Genomic DNA, 21,496 nt, shown 5'->3' with positions numbered 1-21,496 from the left:
GAGATGCCCTTCAACAGATGAATGGATAAAGAAGATGTGGTCCATATATATACAATGGGATATTACTCAGCCATCAGAAAGGATGAATACCCAACTTTTACATCAACAAGGATGAAGGGACTGGAGGAGATTATGCTAAGTGAAATAAGTCAAGCAGAGAAAGTCAATTATCATATGGTTTAACTTATTTGTGGAACATGAGGAATAGCATGGAGGACATTAGGAGAAGGAAAGGAAAAATGAAGGGGGGGAATTGGAGGGGGAGACGAACCATGAGAGACTATGGACTCTGAGAAACAAACTGAGGGTTTTAGAGGGGAGGGGGGTGGGGGAATGGGTTAGCCCAGTGATGGGTATTAAGGAGTGCATGTACTGCATGGAGCACTGGGTGTTATACGAAAACAATGAATCATGGATCACTACATCAAAAACTAATGATGTATTGTATGGTGACTAACATAACATAATAAAATTAAATTAAATTAAAAAAAGAAATTTTGCATTTGCAACAATGTGGATGGAACTCGAGGATATTATGCTAAGTGAAATAAGTCAATCAGAGAAAGACAGTTATCATGTGATTTCATTCATATGTGGAATTTAAGAAACAAAACAGAAGAGCATAGGGGAAGGGAGGGAAAAATAAAACAAGATGAAATCAAAGAGGGAGACAAACCATAAGAAAGTCTTAATCATAGGAAACACAAATTGAGGGTTGCTGGAGGGGATGGAAGCTTTAATCTTAATGGCCCCAAATTGGAAAAATATCAACTGGAGAATGAATAAACAAAGTGCACATATTCATAATTAGTAATAAAAGGAATAACTGATAGGTACAACAACATGGACAAATCTCAAAAACGTCACGAACAAAAGAAGCCAGACAGAAGAGGGTGGCTAATGTATAATTACATTTATGTGAAGTTAATAAGGAAGCAATCTGTGGTGGCAGAACTCAGAACAGCGGTTATCTTCTGAGATGGGTGGAGTTAATGATTGGAAGGGGGCACACGGGAACTTTCTAGGATGATGGAGATAGTCTATATATTTTTTAAAAGTTTGTTGAAAAAGCAGTTACACTTTATTTTTTTTTTAAATTTCAGTTAGTTAGCCTACAGTGTAATATTAGTTTCTGTTGTACAATATAGTGATTCAACACTTCCAAATACCACCCAGTGCTCATCACAAGTGTACTCCTTAATCCACATCATCCATTTAACCCATCCCCCACCACCTACCTCCCCTCTCGTAACCATCAGTTTGTTCTCTATAGTTAAGAGTCTGTTTCTTGGTTTGCCTCTCTCTCCCTTTTTTTTAATCCCCTTTGCTCATTTGTTTTGTTTCTTAAATTCCACATATGAGTGAAATCATATGCTATTTGTCTTTCTCTGACTGACTCATTTTGTTTAGCATAATACTCTCTAGCTCCATCCACATTGCTGCAAATGTCAAGATTTCATTCTTTAATGGCTAATATTCTGGTGTGTGTGTGTGTGTGTGTGTGTGTGTGTGTAAATGTATGTGGATGTATATGTATGTGTGTATATATAAATGCATGTATATGTATGTATATCTTCTTTATCCATTCATCAGGTGATAGGCACTTGAGCTGTTTCCATAATCTGGCCATTGTAGATAATGCTCATAAACATCAGGGGGTATGTATCCCTTTGAATTAGTATTCTTGTATTCTCTGGGTAAATACCAAGTAGTGCAACTGCTGGATCCTAGGGTAGTTCTATTTTTAACTTTTTGAGGAACCCCCATACTGTTTTCCACAGTGGCTGCACCAGTTTGCATTCCCACTAACAGAGTAAGAGCATTCCCCTTTTTCCAACATCTTCGCCAGCACCTGTTGTTTCTTGTGTTGATTTTAGCCATTCTGAGAGGTGTGAGGTAATATCTCATTGCAGTTTTTATTTGTATTTTTCTGATGATAAGTGATGTTGAATATTGTTTCATGTGTATGTTGATTATCTGTATGTCTTCTTTGGAAAAATGTCTATTTATGTCTTCTGCCCATTTTTTAACTGGATTATTCGTTTTTTGGGTGTTGAGTTTTATAAGTTCTTTACATATTTTGAATATGAGTCCTTTATTGGATATGTCATTTGCACATATCTTCTCCCACTCAGTAGGTTGCCTTTTAGTTTTGTTGATTGTTTCCTTCACTGTACTGAAGCTTTTGATTTTGATGTAGTACCAATAGTTTATTTTTTATTTTGTTTCACCTGCCTCAGGAGACATCGAGAAAGAAGTTGCTATGATGTCAAAGAAGTTACTGCCTGTGTTCTCTTCTAGGATTTTTATGGTTCCAGTTCTCACATTTAGGTCTTTAATCCATTTTGAATTTATTTTTGTTTATGGTGTAAGAAAGTGGTCCAGTTTTCCCAACACCATTTGTTGAAGAAACATTTGTTTTCTCATTGGATATTCTTTCCTATTTTGTCAAAGATTAATTGACCATATACTTGTGGGTTCATTTCTGGATTTTCTATTCTGTTCCACTGATCTATGTGTCTATTTTTGTGCCAGTACCATTCTGTTTTGATTACTACAGTTTTATAATATAACTTGATTCCCAGAATTGTGATGCCTCCAGCTCTGCTTTTCTTTTTAAATGTTGCTTTGGCTATTTGGGGTTTTTGTGGTTACATACAAATTTTAGGATTATTTGTTCTAGCTTTGTGAAAAATGCTATTAGTATTTTAAAAGGGATGCTTTGAATGTGTACATTGCTTGGGTAGTATAGATATTTTAACAATATTGGCTCTTCCCATCCATGAGCATGGAATGTCTTTCCATTTCTTTGTTTCATCTTCAATTTCTTTCATCAGTGTTTTATAGTTTTTAGAGTACAGGTCTTTCACATCTTCGGTTAGGTTTATTCCTGGATATCTTATTGGTTTTGATGCAATTGTAAATGGATTGTAATGAATAAGGATTGTAAAAATCCTTAATTTCTCTTTCTGCTGCTTCATTATTGGTGTATAGAAATGCAACAGATTTCTCTATATTGATTTTGTACAACTTAATTAGTTTATCAGTTCTAGCAGTTTTTTGGTGGAGTCTTTCAGGTTTCCTATATATAGTATCATGTCATCTGCAAATAGTGAAAGTTTTACTTCTTACTTACTGATTTGGATGCTTTTTATTTCTTTTTGTTGTCTGATTGCTGTGGGTAGGACTTGCAGTTCTATGTTGAATAAAAATGGTGAGAGTGACATCCCTGTCTTGTTCCTGACCGTAGAGAAAAAGCTCTCAGTTTTTTCCCATTGAGGATATTAGCTCTGGGTTTTTCATAGATGGCCTTTATTATGTTGAGGTATGTTCCCTCTAAACCTACTTTGTTGAGGTTTTTATCATGAATGGATGTTGTACTTTGTCAAATGCTTTTTCTGAAAAAAAAAAAATGATCATATTGAAATGATCATATGGTTCTTATCCTTTCTTTTATTAATGTCAGGTATCACGTTGATTGATTTGCAAATATTGAACCACCCTTGCAACCCAGGAATAAATCCCACTTGATTGTGGTGAGTGATTTTTTAATGTATTGTTGGATTTGGTTTGCTAACATTTTATTGAGAATTTCTGTATCTATGTTCATGTTCATCAGGGATATTGGCCTGTAGTTCTCTTTTTTAGTGGTGTCTTTATCTGGTTTTGGTATCAGGATAATACTGGCCTTATAGAATGAATTTGGAAGTTTTTCTTCCTTTTCTATTTTTTTTTTTTGAATAGTTTGAGAAGAATAGGTATTAACTCTTCTTTAAATGTTTGGTAGAATTTGCCTGTGAAACCATCTGGTCCTGGATTTTTGTTTGTTGGGAGTGTTTTGATTACTGATTCAATTTCTTTGCTGCTTATCTGTCTGTTCAAGTTTTCTATTTCTTCCTGTTTCAGTTTTGGTAGTTTATATGTTTCCAGGAATTTATCCATTTCTTCTAGTTGTCCAATTTGTTGGCATATCGTTTTTCATAATATACTCTTATAATTGTTTTTTTTTCTGTGGTGTTGGTTGCTACTTCTCCTCTCTCATTTGTGATTTTATTTATTTGAGTCCTTTCTCTTTTCCTTTTGATAAGTCTGGCTAGATGTTTATCAATTTTATTAATTTTTTCAAAGAACTAGCTCCTGGTTTCATGTTTTAGGTTTCATTTCATATATATATCTGGAAAACTAAACCAAGTGTCGTGTATAGAAACTCTATCCCAGATGGCCTAAGCTGGATAATTTCCATACAGCCAAACCTGTCAAGCCATTGCTTTAGTTCCTAAGTCTAAAATCACCAAAGTTAAAGCCCAAATGGAAATTAACTGTCCCAGAATGATGATTCACAGCTGCCTTTGGAATTTGGTGTTATATTCTAATATTGTACCTTGAATTGTAGGCATCACCTGGTATTTTTGTATTATTTGTAAATAATTCAGCAGGAACACTGACTAAAATGCCATTTAATTTGTAGTTAAACAAATTCACCAATGAGAATCTTCTCAGCAAAGTAAAAACAGTAGGCAAATGATAAACGTCATATTAATATTGTCCATTTTATAATCCACAATTTCACAATATTTAAGTATATGGATTATTTGTGCCAATTTCTTTTTCTATTACCAGTACATTCTATGGTCATGTTGACTAGTTCAGTGTTACATACTTGACACATCTCAGTGAAATATTGGTTGATTGATTGACACAAGTATTTAATACAAAAGGAGGCCTTTGAAATGCAAATGAGAATATTAAACAAACAAGCTTGATGCAGAATCACAAAATATTCTTAGCCTGATTGCCAAGAGACCAAAAATGTGACACACAAATGGGAAGTTGGTGTTTCTGGCCCACACAAGCTTAGCCATGGCAAACAAGATCAACCATGCTCCTCAACCCAGTAAAATTCAATCATGCTCATCCATTCATACTTTACATTCTTTAATAAATAGGGGCTGTAGTGGGAAAAATGAAGCATTGATCAACTAAAACTCACACCCACATGTGCACACATACATACAATGTATTTATGATTCCAGAGAACTTGTACAAAACAAAATGTTGGAATGTTGATTCGATTTACATGTTGCTAAAGTTTCAGTGAAATGAGCCTATAATCATGTGAAAAATGTAATGACACAAATTCTTCTTGTTGGAACATAGAGAACTATCTGTTCTCTTTGTTAGCATTAACCAGGTTTCCCTCCCCCATTACTACTGCAAGAACAAAAAAGACAGTCCTTAAAACTAGATCCTATTCTGCAAATCTTCAAGTCAATCAATGGCACTTCACATGCATTTCTAGTTCTGCATTATATCTTCTAAATGCAGATATTTGGCAAGGCCCAAAGTAAATATTTGATTCTAAGTCATACCCTCATTGATCATTCTTGGTTAAGTAAGTCATAGAAAAATAAATTAAATTGCATCATCAGCTTAAATATTGATTCTCTCTTAAATATTTATTATAAAATACATTTATTATTGTAAATATTTATTATTAAATAGTTATTCTTTCCATATGCTAAATCCAACTTGTTTAACTACTACATGTACATACTTCACTTAGGATATAAAACTATAAACTTTTTTCCCCAATGAGTTGTATGTGATGCCTTCATCATTAATAGTAAATATGGGTACTATTTGTATGAGGTTCATTTTCTGAGTTTTTTCATTATATATTAGAGCACATAACCACTGCCTTCTCGTTATTAACATCAAAAGCAAATAAAAAACAGAGTCCCTTCAGTCCCTAGTATATTTTCATATGAAATAAATACTATTTTGATGCTAATTCTTTGGACAATAGTGTAACACTTTGAAGCTTTCCTGATGTTTTTGTCAACAGAATATATACTTAGATATGTATTTTTCCTTTTCCACAAATACTCAAAATTTACTCTGAAAGTAAAATAAAATATTCTAGCCAAATAATCACAATCATTTGCTTTCTTTCTCTCCCATCTGCTCTTAAAGCAGCAATCACAATGTTAAAAGATTCTTTGAATAAATGTTTTGCTTTTGAAAATGCAGACAATGGAAAGAACATCCAGCTGCTTGCTCCTATGGGAGGGGACAGAGAAACAGGTTGATAATAACCACTTATCAGTTAAGTCTAGCTACAAAATTACTGCCTAACAAAACAACCATGAACCTCCATAAGTTTTAAGGCTCATGCATCTGGGGTCAGCTAGGGATCAACAAGGCATCTACATGTTACAATAATTTATTCTCCAGGATCCTCAGCTTATAGTAAAAATATTGGGGAAAATGGAAGAGAGGCTCTGTAAATAAACATGCTATGTTTATAATTTAATTAGCTAGATGCCACATTCCAGCCAATTATTTTTGCTCTTTATTTCAAGAGAAATAGGTACTTTGGAAGAAAACTCTTCCTACTTGTTTTCATAATGTTAATCAGGCTAATAACATTTTAAAAGTTAGGGAAGAAAGTGAAGGAAAGCTTAAGCTAATATGTGGTGAATTTTACAGTTGCAACTAAGATAATTTATACCAGTTTATGTTTTTTAACTCACTAATGGGTTTATTTTTCCAGATAGTGTATACATTACTGTAATATATCCAGGCAAAATGTATAAGCTGCTAAACTGAATTTGGCAATTTATATGATCAATTGCTATTCTGATAATTCATTCATTTAATATTATTGAAATCAGTCTTCGGTCTCAGGCTACATTATAATCATCAAGATATTAACTAAGTTCATCCAATAATTGATAATTCATTTTCATCTTAGGCTGGGATGGCTGGCATTTCCCCATTCACTTTTGTTTAGGATTGATTGTGCATAGTGTATCATTAGTAAGACAGTGGTTCTGAGACCCATTATTCTTCTTGGTCTATTTGTATTGGTAGGCTTTCTTTGGTGAGAAATCTAGCTGAAAAGAATGAGTAAAATGTTAGCATTTCAAACATTTTTGTCTTGTAAAACATGTTGTGCTGTGTAGAGGATGAAAAAACATCTATTTCTACCCTTCTAACTTCTCAGCTATGGCTCAATAACCAAAGAGAGATTAACAAGAGAAAAGCATACATACTTATTTAATGTAAGTTTTACATGACATGGGAGCCTTTATGAAGAAATGCAGACTTGAAGAAATGACTTAACCTATGCATTTGTATGGTAGGTTGGATAAAGAATGTAAAGTGGTGGTAAAATGTCGTAGGACAAAGGGGCATGAGCTAAGGATAGTAAACTGGGGGAAACTTAGCAAGGCCCACTTTTTCAGATTCCCCCTTGGCATCCTTCTGTCTTCAGAAATAAGGTTGCTCCTTTCCTCTGGATACAGGGAAGGCACCTCTCATATGAGAGTCTTAATGACCTGCTTCAGCGGGGAGAGGGGGGTCAGAGAGTTCTTCCTGAACCTGCTGTTTCTCAAATCCCTCCAGCTTAAAATATTAAATAGGCCAAGGTATCATATTTTGGGGTAATATATTCTGAACCCCATTATTCTCCCGTCTGAAATTTTCCCCAAGAAGTTTGACAGTCCAGAAACTTAGTTGATAGATCATCCCATATCCCAGTGAACCAGTCCCTCAATCCTAGGAATAGGTCAGTCCTAAAGAGTTGTTCCATTTCAGAAGATGGTGATATGTGTGAGAGTAAGAGTACCCACCCAAGTTAGGCTAATGGTATTAATAATCAGGCATTTAAGGAGGGACATTTCTGAGGAAATAAAAGTAAAACAAAAGTTAATGGTTCCAACAAACTATAAATTCAGTTTTTGAATCCAGAGGGCAGTTAGTCAAGATTTCTAGATGTTGGGTAAGGTAGTAAGGACAGGCAGTAACGACTGATAAAATTTTGGGTTTGTAGTTTGAGTATCTCTGGTGATAGCATTGGACATTCTGGTGAAATTTTTGGGTGACCTAAACAGCCATAGGTACAAAGAGTGCCCATACATGATCTGTTATTGTGATTCCCTAAAAGTTTTTATCATCATCCAGCTTCAGCTTATAGGACTTTGGGAAATAGGTAGTTTTTATTTCTGGTGATGCCAAGTCAGGAAGGTGGGAAAAACATTGGATACATTAACAACTGACAAAATGCAAAAACGGCGGGATCCAATTTACAAGAAGATGAAAAATAGTTCAAAGATAATGAACATTCACAACGGCAGGTAATACTTTTTCACTGAAACAACATTTTTCTACAGTCACCTCCATTTCTACCAAAGACAATCTAAGACTATTTTTATTTGCAAAAATAAATCTAGTCTTATTAAACTTGGCCTAATTATTTATACAAGTGCAACAAGAAAAGACAATTGGATATATAGGCTCTTTTTAAGTCTGCTTTGCAGGGATCCTCTGGAAAAGCTCAAAGTTAGTTCAAAGTTAGAAAAGACTTTATTTAGAATTTGATTTTGGGAAATTTGTCAAATATGTCAAAAGATTTGAACACTTAATTAAATAAGATCCTGGTCATCTATTTAGCCAGAGTGACGATAAAGCATTTTAAAGGCAAATACAGATGGTTACACAGTTGTGAACAAAACCCTCCACTCTTTTAATATTAAGAAGGTTAGATTTTCTTAAGTAATAAAAAGACTTAATAAAGACAACATGAAGCACAAGAAATTATTTTGATAAAACACAGAATCTTTGTTTCCTAGGCAACTTTCTTAAAAGGTAACCAATGACCTGCATATCCTGGCAGGTAAAAAGCCAAGCAAGGCTCTCAGGATACAAAACAAAACAAAACAAAAAACCCAAACAAACAGGAAAGCAATACCTGTCCCTGGAGGGAAAGGATCAATATACAATGGGTACTCAAAACTAAACTCACAAGGGTCACAGTCCAAAGAACTAATTCTTACAAATATTATTTCCTGCTAACCTGAATTTGGAAAGGAAAGGGCAAGGAGAAATATTTACATTCCTCTCTCGACTAAGCACTAAGACAGAGATCTAGGAAACTGACATGTTAAGAATTCTTACCTTCTACTGGCTTTCTGTCATTTGTCCCAGACCTCTGCTTCAGTGTCCAAGGTGAGTGGCGTATCCCAGCCTTTTATTATCCAATCCCCATCACCAGAAACTGTAGGGGAGGAAAATAGTATGTTTTTCCTTCTACCCTTCTAGTTCCTCAGCTGGGGCTTTGTAACAAAAGACAGATTAACAAGAGAAAAACATAAAAATTTACTTAATATAATTTTTTCATGTGTCACAAAAGCCTTCATAAAGAAATGAAGACCTAAAGAAGTGATTAAACCTGAGCATTTTTATGCTGGTTTGAGGAAGAATGGAAAGTCATAGTGATAGAACCAAAGGGTATGAACTAAGTGTAATGAACTGAAGGAAGCTTAGCAAGGTTTGTTCATTCAGGTTCCTTTGGTATTTTCAGAGATAAGGCTATAGTCAGGGCACCTCTCACAAGAGGGTCTTATGACTTGTTTCAGAGAAGAAGAGGGATCAGAGAGTCCTTCCTACACCTGCTGTTTCTCAAATTCCTCCAGCTTAAAATGTTCAGTATGCTAAGTTACCATGTTTTGGGATAGTGTGCCCTGAACTCCATTAAATGTAACTTAATCAGTAGTAGGGAAAAGATCTTTGTTAAAAATTTAAGTGTGTATGTGTTTATATGTGTGTGACAGAGAGAATTCAAGAAACATGAATTATATATTTCAGAAATTCATACATTGGGAAAGGATATAAACATTATTTGAATCTTGAATCTTTTACTCAAAGTCTATTAAATTGCATTTAGATGGATTTCTGTTCTAAGTCAGACTTCTTAGATACCATTGTAAACTTACATTAATTTTCTAAATATGTCATTTTCTTCTGAACACAAATAAACCCTTCAATTTTTAGCCAATGAAAGTTACAAATTAGGTCCACATTACCTAGTATGTGAGCCTTATGATAAGTATGCCCTCAAGATCCATGCCTTAGGACATGCTCTATACATAGGACTACCTTTGAGCTTGAGAAACTCAATCTCCTTGGGTGATACCCAACAGGTGTTTATCTTATCCTTTGTTTTCCTTTGGCATGGCCCAATTTTCCTGGGAGATTTTAATCGAATGATTTGTTGTTCTCATTTTTTTTTTTTTTTAACTTCAGAATCTTGGATCTGGACCAACAGCTTTTAATCAATCCAATTAAGGGAATGTAAGTGGGAGACCTATGAGGAAGGGTGGGTAATTTATGGGACTTAAATTTTTGAAAACATTAAGGCAGCATTGGGCTTCATGCTGAAACACCAAGAGCTAACAATTTACCCTTTTGTCATTCACATCACCTCCCCTCCCCCAAGTTAATAGATCCTGTGATAAACTAATTTGGTCCTGCTGATGCATCGATTAGGCAGATATATTTCTTGATAGACAGACATGATATACTGGGTAAAAGGAACTGCTATAAATATAAGGCCATTAGTAATGTGACGGTGAGGTGTTGGGGGAGGGGAAGTGTTCTATAGTCTTGTGATTAGGTCTCAGTCTTTTAGTGAGCCTGTGCCTCCAGACTCTGAACTTTACCAGTGTTTCTCAGTTTTTTTTTTCTCTCCCCTTAGTAGCACAGGACTGTTCCCAGGTCAGGCTCCAGTTAATAGTGTCCCCTGAGGGCAGCCCTTGGTAAGAACTGTGTGCTCTGGTATATTTCCAAATGTTTCCTTTTCCCCTCCCTTTGCCAGAAACATCAAGGGGATATTTTTTTTTTTTCCTAATGCTTACCATTAGAACCTGTTTGAGCTCCTGGAGGTAAATCTTACAAAATTGTGGAGGTCTCCCTATGACCAGGTCCCCCTGGAAATTTATCAGCACTGTGCCTCCAGCAATTCATCAATCCCAGTATAGGTTTCCTACCCTGACACTGGTTCTCCCTGTGGTTTCCACACATCAGTCTCTGTTCTGGGAGTCGGGGACTACCTTCATTTGCCTGGCTGTCTTGGGAAGAGCAGTTTGCCCTGTGTCTTCCCTTCTCCTAGAATAGTTGTTGAGTTTTCAGTCTGTTCAATCTGTTCAGCTTTTTACTTATTGTTAAGAGGGAGAAGTGACTTCCAGGCTTCCAGAACCAGAAACCAGAAGTTCCAAATGCATTTCAATGACTGCAAAAATTAATAGTTCAAAGAATTCAGAGATCAAGGAAATAGATTGTTGAGAAAAAAAACGCTGCAGCCTAGAACGGAAACACACAATTTTAGTCTAATATCTTTAAATAAGGTAGTAAATGGGTGATATGTGATTACTCATATTTATATGGCAAAAACAGACCCATGAAGAAGATGGTAAGTGTAGTGAGGCATTGTCTTTTTGCAAAGTGAGTTGGGACACCTTCTTCCCTACAGGATTCTATCAAGCAGTTGCAATATCAAAAAAAGGAAGTCAAAAATGGAACAACTCGGGATGCCTGGGTGGCTCAGTTGGTTAAGCGTCTGCCTTCAGCTCAGGTCATGATCCCAGGGTCCTGGGATGGAGTCCTGCATTGGGTTGCTTGCTTAGTGGGGAGTTTCTCCCTCTGCCTGCCATTCCCCCTGCTTGTGCTCTCCCTTTCTTTCTCTCTCTCTCTGACAAATAAATAAATAAAATCTTAAAAAAAGGAACATCTTGGTGGACAGACATCCTGAAATGCATGAAGATGTCTTATTACCTATAAGGAAAATAATCTCGGCCTTCTGAAAAGTATCCAAAAAAGCAAACTGGAAGAAAAGCCACAACCTTTAAGTTGCATATGCAATAAAGATGTCACAAGAGAATTAGCTCCTTGTCAGTCAGTTATTTCCAAACTGTAGCAAGTAGATGATAAGCTCAAGGTAATGACTGAAGAGATCTTTGGTTGGACAAAAAGATTGTAACCATACCACTATTTTTAATCTTCAAGATATATCACATGCATTTAATGCTCTTAATATGCTCTTCATATATATTCCAATGGCGTTCCAAGACATTTCCATTGACATGTGCATGATGTGTATTCAGTAGTCCTAATAAACTTACGAATATGTTATATTGGCCTCCAGGTAATAATTTGAATATGATGTCAAACAAGGCATACGAGTTCACTGCAAATTCAAAAATGATGTTTGAAGTTTTATTTTCTGCATTTGAATCTCACTCTCAATTCTTGTTTTGTTGGGGGAAAACTGTATGTTTGTTTTTCCTTGATTATGTATGATAAAATATATATCATAAGGACCAGCATGCTTTTAATAATGTATTGTTTGTAATTAAGATGATTTATTATAAAAATCCAATGATTAAAACTCTAATTGTGTAAATGTTATTTTCACAGGAAGTTTACAGAGACTCATCTGAAAACCATTCCCAGTCTTGCATTTTCAAATCTGCCCAATATTTCCAGGATGTAAGTCATTTTTTAAAATATAAATAAAAGTTTGCAACTGTGCCATGTTATTTTTTAAATGTGTTTTATCAAGACAAATACTTGATATATATTGTACTTGTATAAGTCAATATCTACATCTCCAATGTATGTGAAAAATTTATGTACAAGGTGTTTATTTGATTTTGTGACATCTCTAATCCCAAATTCCTAAATGCTTTCTTTCTAATGCAAATTTGGTCTTGAGAATTTAATAATTCTCAATGTATTTTAATGTATCTTGGGATGTGGTAAAACCTTAGCCAGGAATCTCCCCCATAAACAGATTTATATATCGATCTCTAGTCCATCTCTCCTAGTTACCAAAAAGTTGATTATACACTAGGAAAATGTTTACATTTTGTCAGAAACATAGGTAATGATGTCAGACTTCTCTCACTTAAAAAAAAAAAACACACAAAAATAATTCTAAACCTTAGAAAACTGAATTGCTATACACTCAAGAGCAAGGATAAAAAGGACTTCCATATTGAGTTGACAAGAGTATAACTGTATATGAAATGAACCAGGGCCTTATTTTGTTTAATGGATTCTGACAAGCAATGAAGATAATTCAGGCACACTAAATGACAATACAACCAGGAACAACCTGTATTGATTTGGGCTAAATTCATTCATTTCATGACCATTTATTGTCTATTGTGTCATTTCAGGGGGATTTGACATTTTTAGTTGTTACTGGAGGAGGGGACTACTGGCATCTCCTGGGTAGAGCAAAGGATCTGCTAAACACCCTACTGGGCACAGAATATCCTTCCGCAACAAAGGATTTTCTAGTCTCAAATGTCAGCAATGCTGAAGCTGAGAAACCATCCCGCTAAACATCTCTGCAGTTTTTTATTTTCCTGACCAGTGTTTCCTTTTTCAAATTCTTGTCTTCTTTGATTTCCTGGATATTGCTGTCATCCTTCTTTTTAACATCTTACCTTAGCTACTCTTCCTCAGTCTCCTTTCCTAGCTTCCTATTCATTTCATTCAATTCTTTAAAGATCAATTCATTCTTTAGTTTGTCTCATTTCCTTTATACCCTCCTCTCCTTGAAGGAACACTCCCATTCCTTTGGCTTCACTATTATGTAACACAACTAATTCCTAAATGAACATTTCCAGCCCTGATTTGTTCCTACAAGTCAGGCCTGCTTTAAAAGCTTCCTTCTGGGGCACCTGGGTGGCTCAGTCGTTGGGCGTCTGCCTTCGGCTCAGGTCAAGAGCCCGGGGCCCTGGGATCAGGCCCCACATCGGGCTCCCTGCTCCGTGGGGGTCCCACTTCTCCCTCTCTCACTCCCCCTGCTTGTGTTCCCTCTCTCGCCATGTCTCTGTCTGTCAAATAAATAAATAAAATCTTTTAAAAAATTAAAAATAAATAAAAATAAAAGTTTCCCTCCAAGTATCATCATCTTGATGTCCCACAGTCACTTTAAACAGCAAATCCAAAATAAACCCATCATCTTCCTGCTAAACTGTTCCTTTTCCTTCTCCCTTTAATGGCATGACCATTTAGTGACCTATAAGCTAAACACCTCAAATTCCCCTTTAGCTCTTCTTTTTCCCTCAATTCCTATATAATTGCCTATTTGGTGCCTCTACTTGGATGTCCCAATAGCTTGACAATTACTTTATTCATTCATTCAACAAATATTTATTGAGCCCTACTCTGTGTCTGGCACTTTGCTAGATGCTTCACATACAACAGCTGACAATACTCATACAGCTTCCACTTTCATTCCTAAGAGAGTGATAGTGCTATGATAGGGTCAGTCATAGAGTGCTATAGAACTCATACAAGAAGCATGTTACCTGGATGGAAAGTGTGGTCAGGGAAGGCTTCCTGGAGAAAATGACACCTAACTTTTGATCTGCATTATCTGGGTGGTGGGATGGGCGGGGGGAGGTGGAAAGATAGTTCCAAGCAGAAGGGAAAAGCTGAGCTGTCGGTTAAATTAAAATAAATTTGTTGAGGCTGGAGCTTAAGCTGGGAGAAGGGCAGTAGAGAAAAATGAAACCAGGGAATAAACAAGTTCAGGGCCTTGTGAACCATGTAAAGCAGTTTGAAATCTTCCCTAGGGGCCAACCCACTGAGTGGTTATAAGCAGGGAAGGGACAGATCAGATGTTTTAGAAACATTCCCCTGTGCTGTAGAAAGGGAGTCAAATGGAGTAAGACTGGAGACAGGAAGCTAGTGAGGAGGTTGATGCAGTGTCCTGGGGAAGAGGGGATTGTGAACTGAGTGATGATGGTTGAGGGAAAACAAAGTGGCCATGTGTGAGAAATAAATAGGAGAGAACCAACAAACTGGAAAGTTGATTGATTTGGAGGTGGAGAGAGATGGAGAAGAATTTCATCCAAGTGTCTGACTAGGACATGTGTGTAGCTGATGAGCATATTTGCTGCACTAGAGAAGTTTTCTGTGGATTTGCTGTGGAGGGTCAGGGAGCAAGTTAGGAGTTCAATTTGGGGCACATGGCATTTGAGGTGCCTTTGAGGCATCAAGCAAGCTATGTCCAGCAGACATCAGGACACAGACATAATTTTTTATTCATGCATTTGACAAATATTTATTCTGTTCTAAGAGATGAAGATACTTCAGGAAACAAACAGACAAAGATTGATGCCCCTAATGAGTTTACATTTGAATGGAAGGAAATGGGCAATAAACCAAAACCATAATAAATATATACTAGTTTAGAAGGGAATAATGGATATGGTAAAAAGAAAAAAGCAAAGTAGAGTAAGGAGGACTGGAAGTGCTGGGTATGGGGGATGCTCAGGGAAGACTCGTGTAGGGGTTTTTTTGAGATTTGAGAGTCATAAACAGGCAGATGTAACTGAGACCAGGGAAGGGCTTCAGTAGAGAGGGAGAGGCTAAGGAGAGTGAAGAACAAACAACTTTAAGGCATGAGGTCCCTGAGAAAGCAAGAAGGGATGGTATCCAAATAGAGCAATTGACTTGCTACAGGAAGATTGTCATCTTTTATACTGTCACAAGAAAGTAGTAGTAAGGGAGGAGGCAGGTACAGGTAAATTAATAGGCTTCGTGGTGGAGAATTCTAGGAATTCTTATCTCAAGGTTTCAGTCTTTTCTACAAATTATTAAAAGATAATCTGCTAATATTGAGGGTGAAGAGTTAGAAATACGAGGTTTAAAATAAAAGTGATGGGCAATAAAAGAGGGAGGGTTGGCTCCTGCCAGGACACCCAGGCAGATTTGAAGGCCTTGTTGAGACTTCCTCCATGGAAACTATGCTGGATTCTCCAGTCTGGTTAAGTGTTCCCTGAACCACATTAGTGCACTCATCACTCTACATGTTAATCCCATTTACTTACCTATATTACCCACTACTGTGAGTTCCTTGAAGCTAGGGAACAGATCTGTTTTGTCAATGCCCATTTACTGACATAGAGTAAATATTCAACAGATATCTGTTGAATGAAAGCACACAGATATACATAAGTAATCGTTAAAGATCTGGTATGTCTAGGGGGCAAGAGAGAAATCATTTGGGTGATCCTAGATAGGTTTGCCTGGGACAGGACAAATTTCCACCTATTATTCAGGTATAATTATTAATAGCAGCCTGTGTAACTCACAAAAATATCCTAGTTTGGATGATAAATGATATGGTCACCCTAGTGATTACATAAGACTTACAGGCTAAAGAAGAAATTTGAGGAAGAGGTGGGATCTGATTTTTCTTGTTTATAAAAATGGGATAAGCAAGCAGGGAATCACTTCTTTCATCCCACTGAATAAATGGTTCCTACATGTTGTCTTCACATCTGAGCTGTAAGAGCCCTTTGAGGATGTATAATTTATTTGGAGAACTGGAACTTCAGTTATTATGACATGGGCAGAATGACCATCCCAGTAACCCCTTGAGAAAACTTCACCTTCTAAACTAAGAAATTCAGTAGAAAATTTAGAGCAATAGGTATGACGTAATATTTAGGAAAACAAGTTTGCAGTCTTCAAAATTAATCTTGTCCTTCAGATGGCTCAGCTTCATCCATTATAAATCTCTGCAATTTCTACACAATAAATTAATCTTTTCAATGTCTTCCATTGTTTCCACTACGTTAAAGATATATTTGGATCAAAATAATTTACATAATGTTATCCACAAGTGGCAATGGCTTGGGGGACCTGATAAAGGATAATTGTTTGGAGAATAGATAAATCAAAACAGAAAGTACAGGACCATTAGAATATTCACAATGACCATGGCAGAAACTCAAATGGAACAGTCAGAACTCCTCTCATAAACATTGTATTAATGAAAGTATTTTGCTGACAGACTTAATTCAAACTATAGATGAGTGGTCCTCAACCCTGCCTGCACATTGGAATCATTGAGGAAGCATTTTAAAAATAAAAGTATTTGCACCTCATCCCTCGTAAACTCTGACTTAATTATCCTGGATTATGTCTTGAACATATGTAAATTTTAGAAGCTTCCTGGGTAGTTCAACTCTATGGCCAGGGTTGAGAATCTCTGCTGTGACTACAAGTGGATACCATTTATTAATTCTTAGTTTTCCCAAATATCAGAGATGCCTCTCAATAAAAAACAATCATTGAATTTGGCTGCATTAGTCATTCTCATTTCAGGAATAGAATTTGTGGAGACTCTTCGAAACAATATTCCCTATGTATTCTTGACAAGTTGTACTTAGAAGTTTCTCTTTTCTCTTTTCATACTTAAAACTTTTATTTGAGTTATCTTTTGCTTACAGAGTTCAAGACAAATCTTGAATTTTCTGCTTCATCAAAATAAAGAAGAAAAGTCTTGAGTGGATATGTAGTCACCACCCTATGGAATGTTCCACTAGAGAATTATAGATTTCTCATCTCTGAAACTGTATTTCTAATCCCATGCTATCACATACTCCATTAATAATGCCTCTTTTTTAATTCTTGTGTTCTTTTCTAGTGTCTTTCATTTTCTGCTATTTTGAGTAACTCATCTATTCACTCATTCATTCATTACCTTAACACATTTATTGAGAGTCTACTACATGCCTTACACTATGAAAGGCACTCAAAATTCAAAGGCCACCCAAAACAGACACAGTTCTCCAATTCAGAGAATATATAGCCTAATCAGACAACATAAATCAAATATTATCCAAACAATAAGACAGTTGCACTGTGATAATTAGTGAAAGGAGTTCTTGGTGTAATGAGGTATACTTAGGGGAAATTTGACCTAATTGGGAAATTCAGGAAAAGCTTCTGAAGGAAGTATCAGTTGAGTGAAACCTTAGAGATGAATAGGACCTAAAGAATTGGGAAGCTTTCAGGTATCACGGGATCTGAAAAAAGCATAACTAATTTTAACATAATTAGGGAGAAATCATGTTGCCTGATCTGAGAAGCCCTGGACAAAGAAGTTTTATTAAGATTAATGTTTGAGATATGTATGGCATTCACAACCTGACTAACTTTCTACTTTGCTTTATATTTTTGTGACATTCAGCTACTTGTCAATAGATGCAACTCTGCAGCGGCTGGAATCACATTCCTTCTACAATTTGAGTAAAATGACCCACATGTAAGTACAATGAAAAGTGCAGCATAGACTCCACCATAGCCAGTCTTGATTGATAACTCTAGGGCTCTAGATGGTTGTAACAGCTGGGTTTTTGACCATGGGTCAAAACTTCCATTTATGATTAAATTCTTAACTGGTTCTCACAGTTTGTTAATCCATCCAAAATTCCACTTCCATGGTTGAAAGGTAAAGACAAAACTAGGAGTTCTCTTCTTAAATTGTCATTTCATTCTATTACTACTGTGTCAGCAGATTTCATTGGTGTGGATGTCGATGAGTCAATAAATAATTACTGACTACTGACTTGATTCCAGGACTGTGCAAGATTCTGCAAATCTAACATTTTCTCTCAATTAGGAAAGAGAAATGTAGTTTCAAGGGATTAGAAAAGAAGTGGGTTTAGGAACTCTGGCCTTGGAGTTGGTTAGAATCAGATCTGAACCCTGGCTTCTCTGCCCATTCACTACCTAACCTTGCACAATCATGTAATCTTTCCTAGTCTCACATTCCTTATTTGTAAAATAAGGGTAATAAGAGCTTCAACTTCATATGGTTAGTATAAATATTGAATGATATAATGCATGTAATCCTGTGCCTAGCACATTAAAACCAGGCAGTGCACTTCATAAGTAATTATTCTGTTTTTATTTCTCTAGTACATTACAATCAATTAAAAGTTGTACATAATCACATTACATTCTTCTAAGCAGTCATTTAATTTTATGAAATACTATGAAATATTAATTATTTTCTTGAAAAAACAAAAATACATATTATCTATGTTCTAGGGGCACCTGGATGGCTGTCAGTTAAGTGTCTGACTCTTGGTTTTGGCTCAGGTCCTGATCTCATGGGTCATGAGATCGAGCCCCCCCATGAGGGTCTGCACTCAGTGGGGAGTCTGCTTGAAAGATTCTCTCCCTTTGCCCCTCCCTCTACTTTTTTATCTCTCAAATAAATCTTTAAAAAGAAATCTTACTATGTTCTAGATGTTATACTAAACATTTTTTTCTGTACTTAACCCCCTCATTTAAGGCTCAAAAAACAAACCTATCAAGTAGAGGTTATTTTTTTCCATTATTTATATAAGAAAAACATAAATTCATAGAGGATATGTATGTTTTCCTTAGTCACACAGTTATGAGGAGGTAAGAGCAGAATTTTTATACCTTAAATGTCTTACTCAAAAATTCTTACCCTATTCTCTATATTATACTGCTTTCAAGGACACTGAGGCTCAGAATGTTACTTCCAGCTATGGTAGGCAAGCTTACATCAGATCAATCATTATCTGAAAGTAACTAGAGAAGATAGATAGGGAAAAAAATCTTTAAGTGGATTTAAGGGGAGAGAAGCAAATCCCAAAAACAACATTTGATTGTTTTCCTCTTGAGGTATTCTGTGAATTATAAGCAATAACTGAGAGACTGATGTTGAACAGAAGTTTAGGAAATCTCATAGGGCTAGCAAACCAAAAACTGGAGTTCAGGGCTTACAAAGTAAGATGGCTCCTTCATAAACAAACATCACAAGATTTTAACTCGGATCCCTAAAAAGCTTCATCCCAGAAGTATGGAATAATGGGAAATAGATCAGCCCTCATGAAGGCTAAAGCCTAGCTTTAAATCAATAAAAATAACAGGCATACAAAACAAAACAAAACAAGAATATATGGAAAAAAATCAAGAGAAGAAAACAAACAACAGAAAATGATTACAGAAGATTCAAATATTGGAGTACTGGAGTTATCAGGCACAGACTTTAAAGTAACTAAAATTAAGATATTCAAAATTTTAAAGACAAGATAGAGAATTTCAAAATAGAATTAGAAACTATAAAAAGGATCAAATCAAAACAAGAACTTAAAAATTCAATAACTGAAATAAAATCTAAACACATGAGTTTGACAACAGATTAGACACAGCTCAAAAGAAAATTAGTAATCTGGAAGATAAGTCAGACGAATATATCCAGCCTGCAGCATGGAGGAAAAAAGAAAATTTAAAAATATATGGCACAGTAGGGGTGCCTGGGTGGCTCAGTCAGTTAAGGGTCCAACTCTTGGTTTAGGCTTAGGTCATGATCTCAGAGTCCTGAGATCGAGCCCCATGTTGGGCTCCCCACTCAGTGGGGAGTCTGATTCCTCTCTCTCTCTCTTTCTCTTTCTCTCTCTCTCCCCCCTCTGCCCCTCCCCCCACCCGTGCATGCTCTCTAAAATAAATAAATAAATCTTTAAAAAAAAAAAAACCCAAAGACAAAGTGAAAATTATTAAAAGCATCCAAGGGGGGGGAATACACACAAACTTTCAAAGAAGTAGCAACAAGATTGATAGCTGATTATTCATTCAACAGAAAAGATAGGATCCATAAAAATCAATAGAAAGATACCTACAATGAGAACAACAAAAATAACAATGGTAAATACCTGCCAACCCACCAAAAGTATTCTTTGAAATTAAAGGCAAAAGAAAGACATTTCAAGCAAATAACAATCAAGAGAATTCATTACCATTAGGCTCATATTAAGAACCTACTAAAGGGAATTTTAACATTAAAGGAAAATAATGCTAAATGGTAGCACAGAAGTACAGAAGGAAATGAAAAACAATAGAAAAGGTAAATAAAAATGAACCTTGGCTACACAAAACAAAACAAAAAATATCTTACTGGGCTTAAAATATAGGCAATCCTTGCACGGCATAATGGTGCAGGATCATGAAACTGCATGCTGAAACTATGCAAAGTGATCTTAATAATCAGTGAAAAAAGTTGTGATTGTGACTTTTAAAAGTTTTTATCAAAACAGTAAAACCTTTCTTTCTATTGGTTATAAATGTATAGGGAAAGGAAAAATAGTAAACTGATACTTATTTAACACACTGTAAATTTATTTTTTTAAAGATTTTATTTATTTATTTGACAGAGAGATAGAGAGAGAACACAAGTAGGCAGAGTGGCAGGCAGAGGGAGAGGGAGAAGCAGGCTCTCCGCTGAGCAGGGAGGCGGACGTGGGGCTCGATCCCAGGACCCAGGGATCATGACCTGAGCCGAAGGCAGCCGCTTAACCAACTGAGCCACCCAGGTGCCCCAATACACTGTAATTTTAAACTTTAAAAACATTTAGAACTAAAATGTTTTATTTCATTGTAAAAAAAAAAAAAAAAAACGTATCAAGCATAGTTTGAACAGTGCATGCCTTTTTTCTCTTTGCTATGTAACTTGCAAGAGCATCATATCAATGTCTTGGCAAATTGTCATACTTCTTTCTAGATCTGGATCAGCTTCCAAAATTTAATTCTCTGCTCTTTCAATGTCATAAAATATTTCTAAGAGTTCCTTTAATGTGATTTTTTTTATCAGCATCATTTATTTTGGGACATCTTCATCCTTTTATTTGCAACCACTTTTCTCATTGATGTCAATAATTTGCCTTCACTAAGTTCTTCTGATTGAATATCTAGAGTCTCTCAAACAGTGGCAGTATCAACATTCACGAGGTCAGCTATTTCTCCTATGACTCCATTTACATATAATTCAAATTTCACTTCCAGCATTATCACATTCTGTTTCTTTGCTGCTCTT

General features: G+C 35.8%; 1 protein-coding gene across 4 annotated transcripts in view; it reads left to right on the top strand.

Annotated features, from left to right (window-relative positions):
- The window catches only part of TSHR (thyroid stimulating hormone receptor), a 154,163-nt gene that overhangs the window by 66,725 nt on the left and 65,942 nt on the right, over positions 1 to 21,496 (top strand). For all 4 annotated transcript variants that reach the window (XM_081830108.1, XM_081830107.1, XM_006733353.3 and 1 more), the window contains exons 3-4: positions 12,256 to 12,327; positions 17,840 to 17,914. In XM_081830108.1, the coding sequence (XP_081686234.1) occupies positions 12,256 to 12,327; positions 17,840 to 17,914 (147 nt within the window). The remainder of the gene's footprint in view (positions 1 to 12,255; positions 12,328 to 17,839; positions 17,915 to 21,496) is intronic.

The sequence above is a fragment of the Leptonychotes weddellii genome, chromosome 9 (assembly GCF_054177405.1).
Source record: "Leptonychotes weddellii isolate Sample4059 chromosome 9, ASM5417740v2, whole genome shotgun sequence".
NCBI classification, from domain to species: domain Eukaryota; kingdom Metazoa; phylum Chordata; class Mammalia; order Carnivora; family Phocidae; genus Leptonychotes; species Leptonychotes weddellii.
The sequence above is the reverse complement of the archived record's forward strand: the minus strand, read 5'-3'. Positions and strand labels throughout refer to the sequence as shown.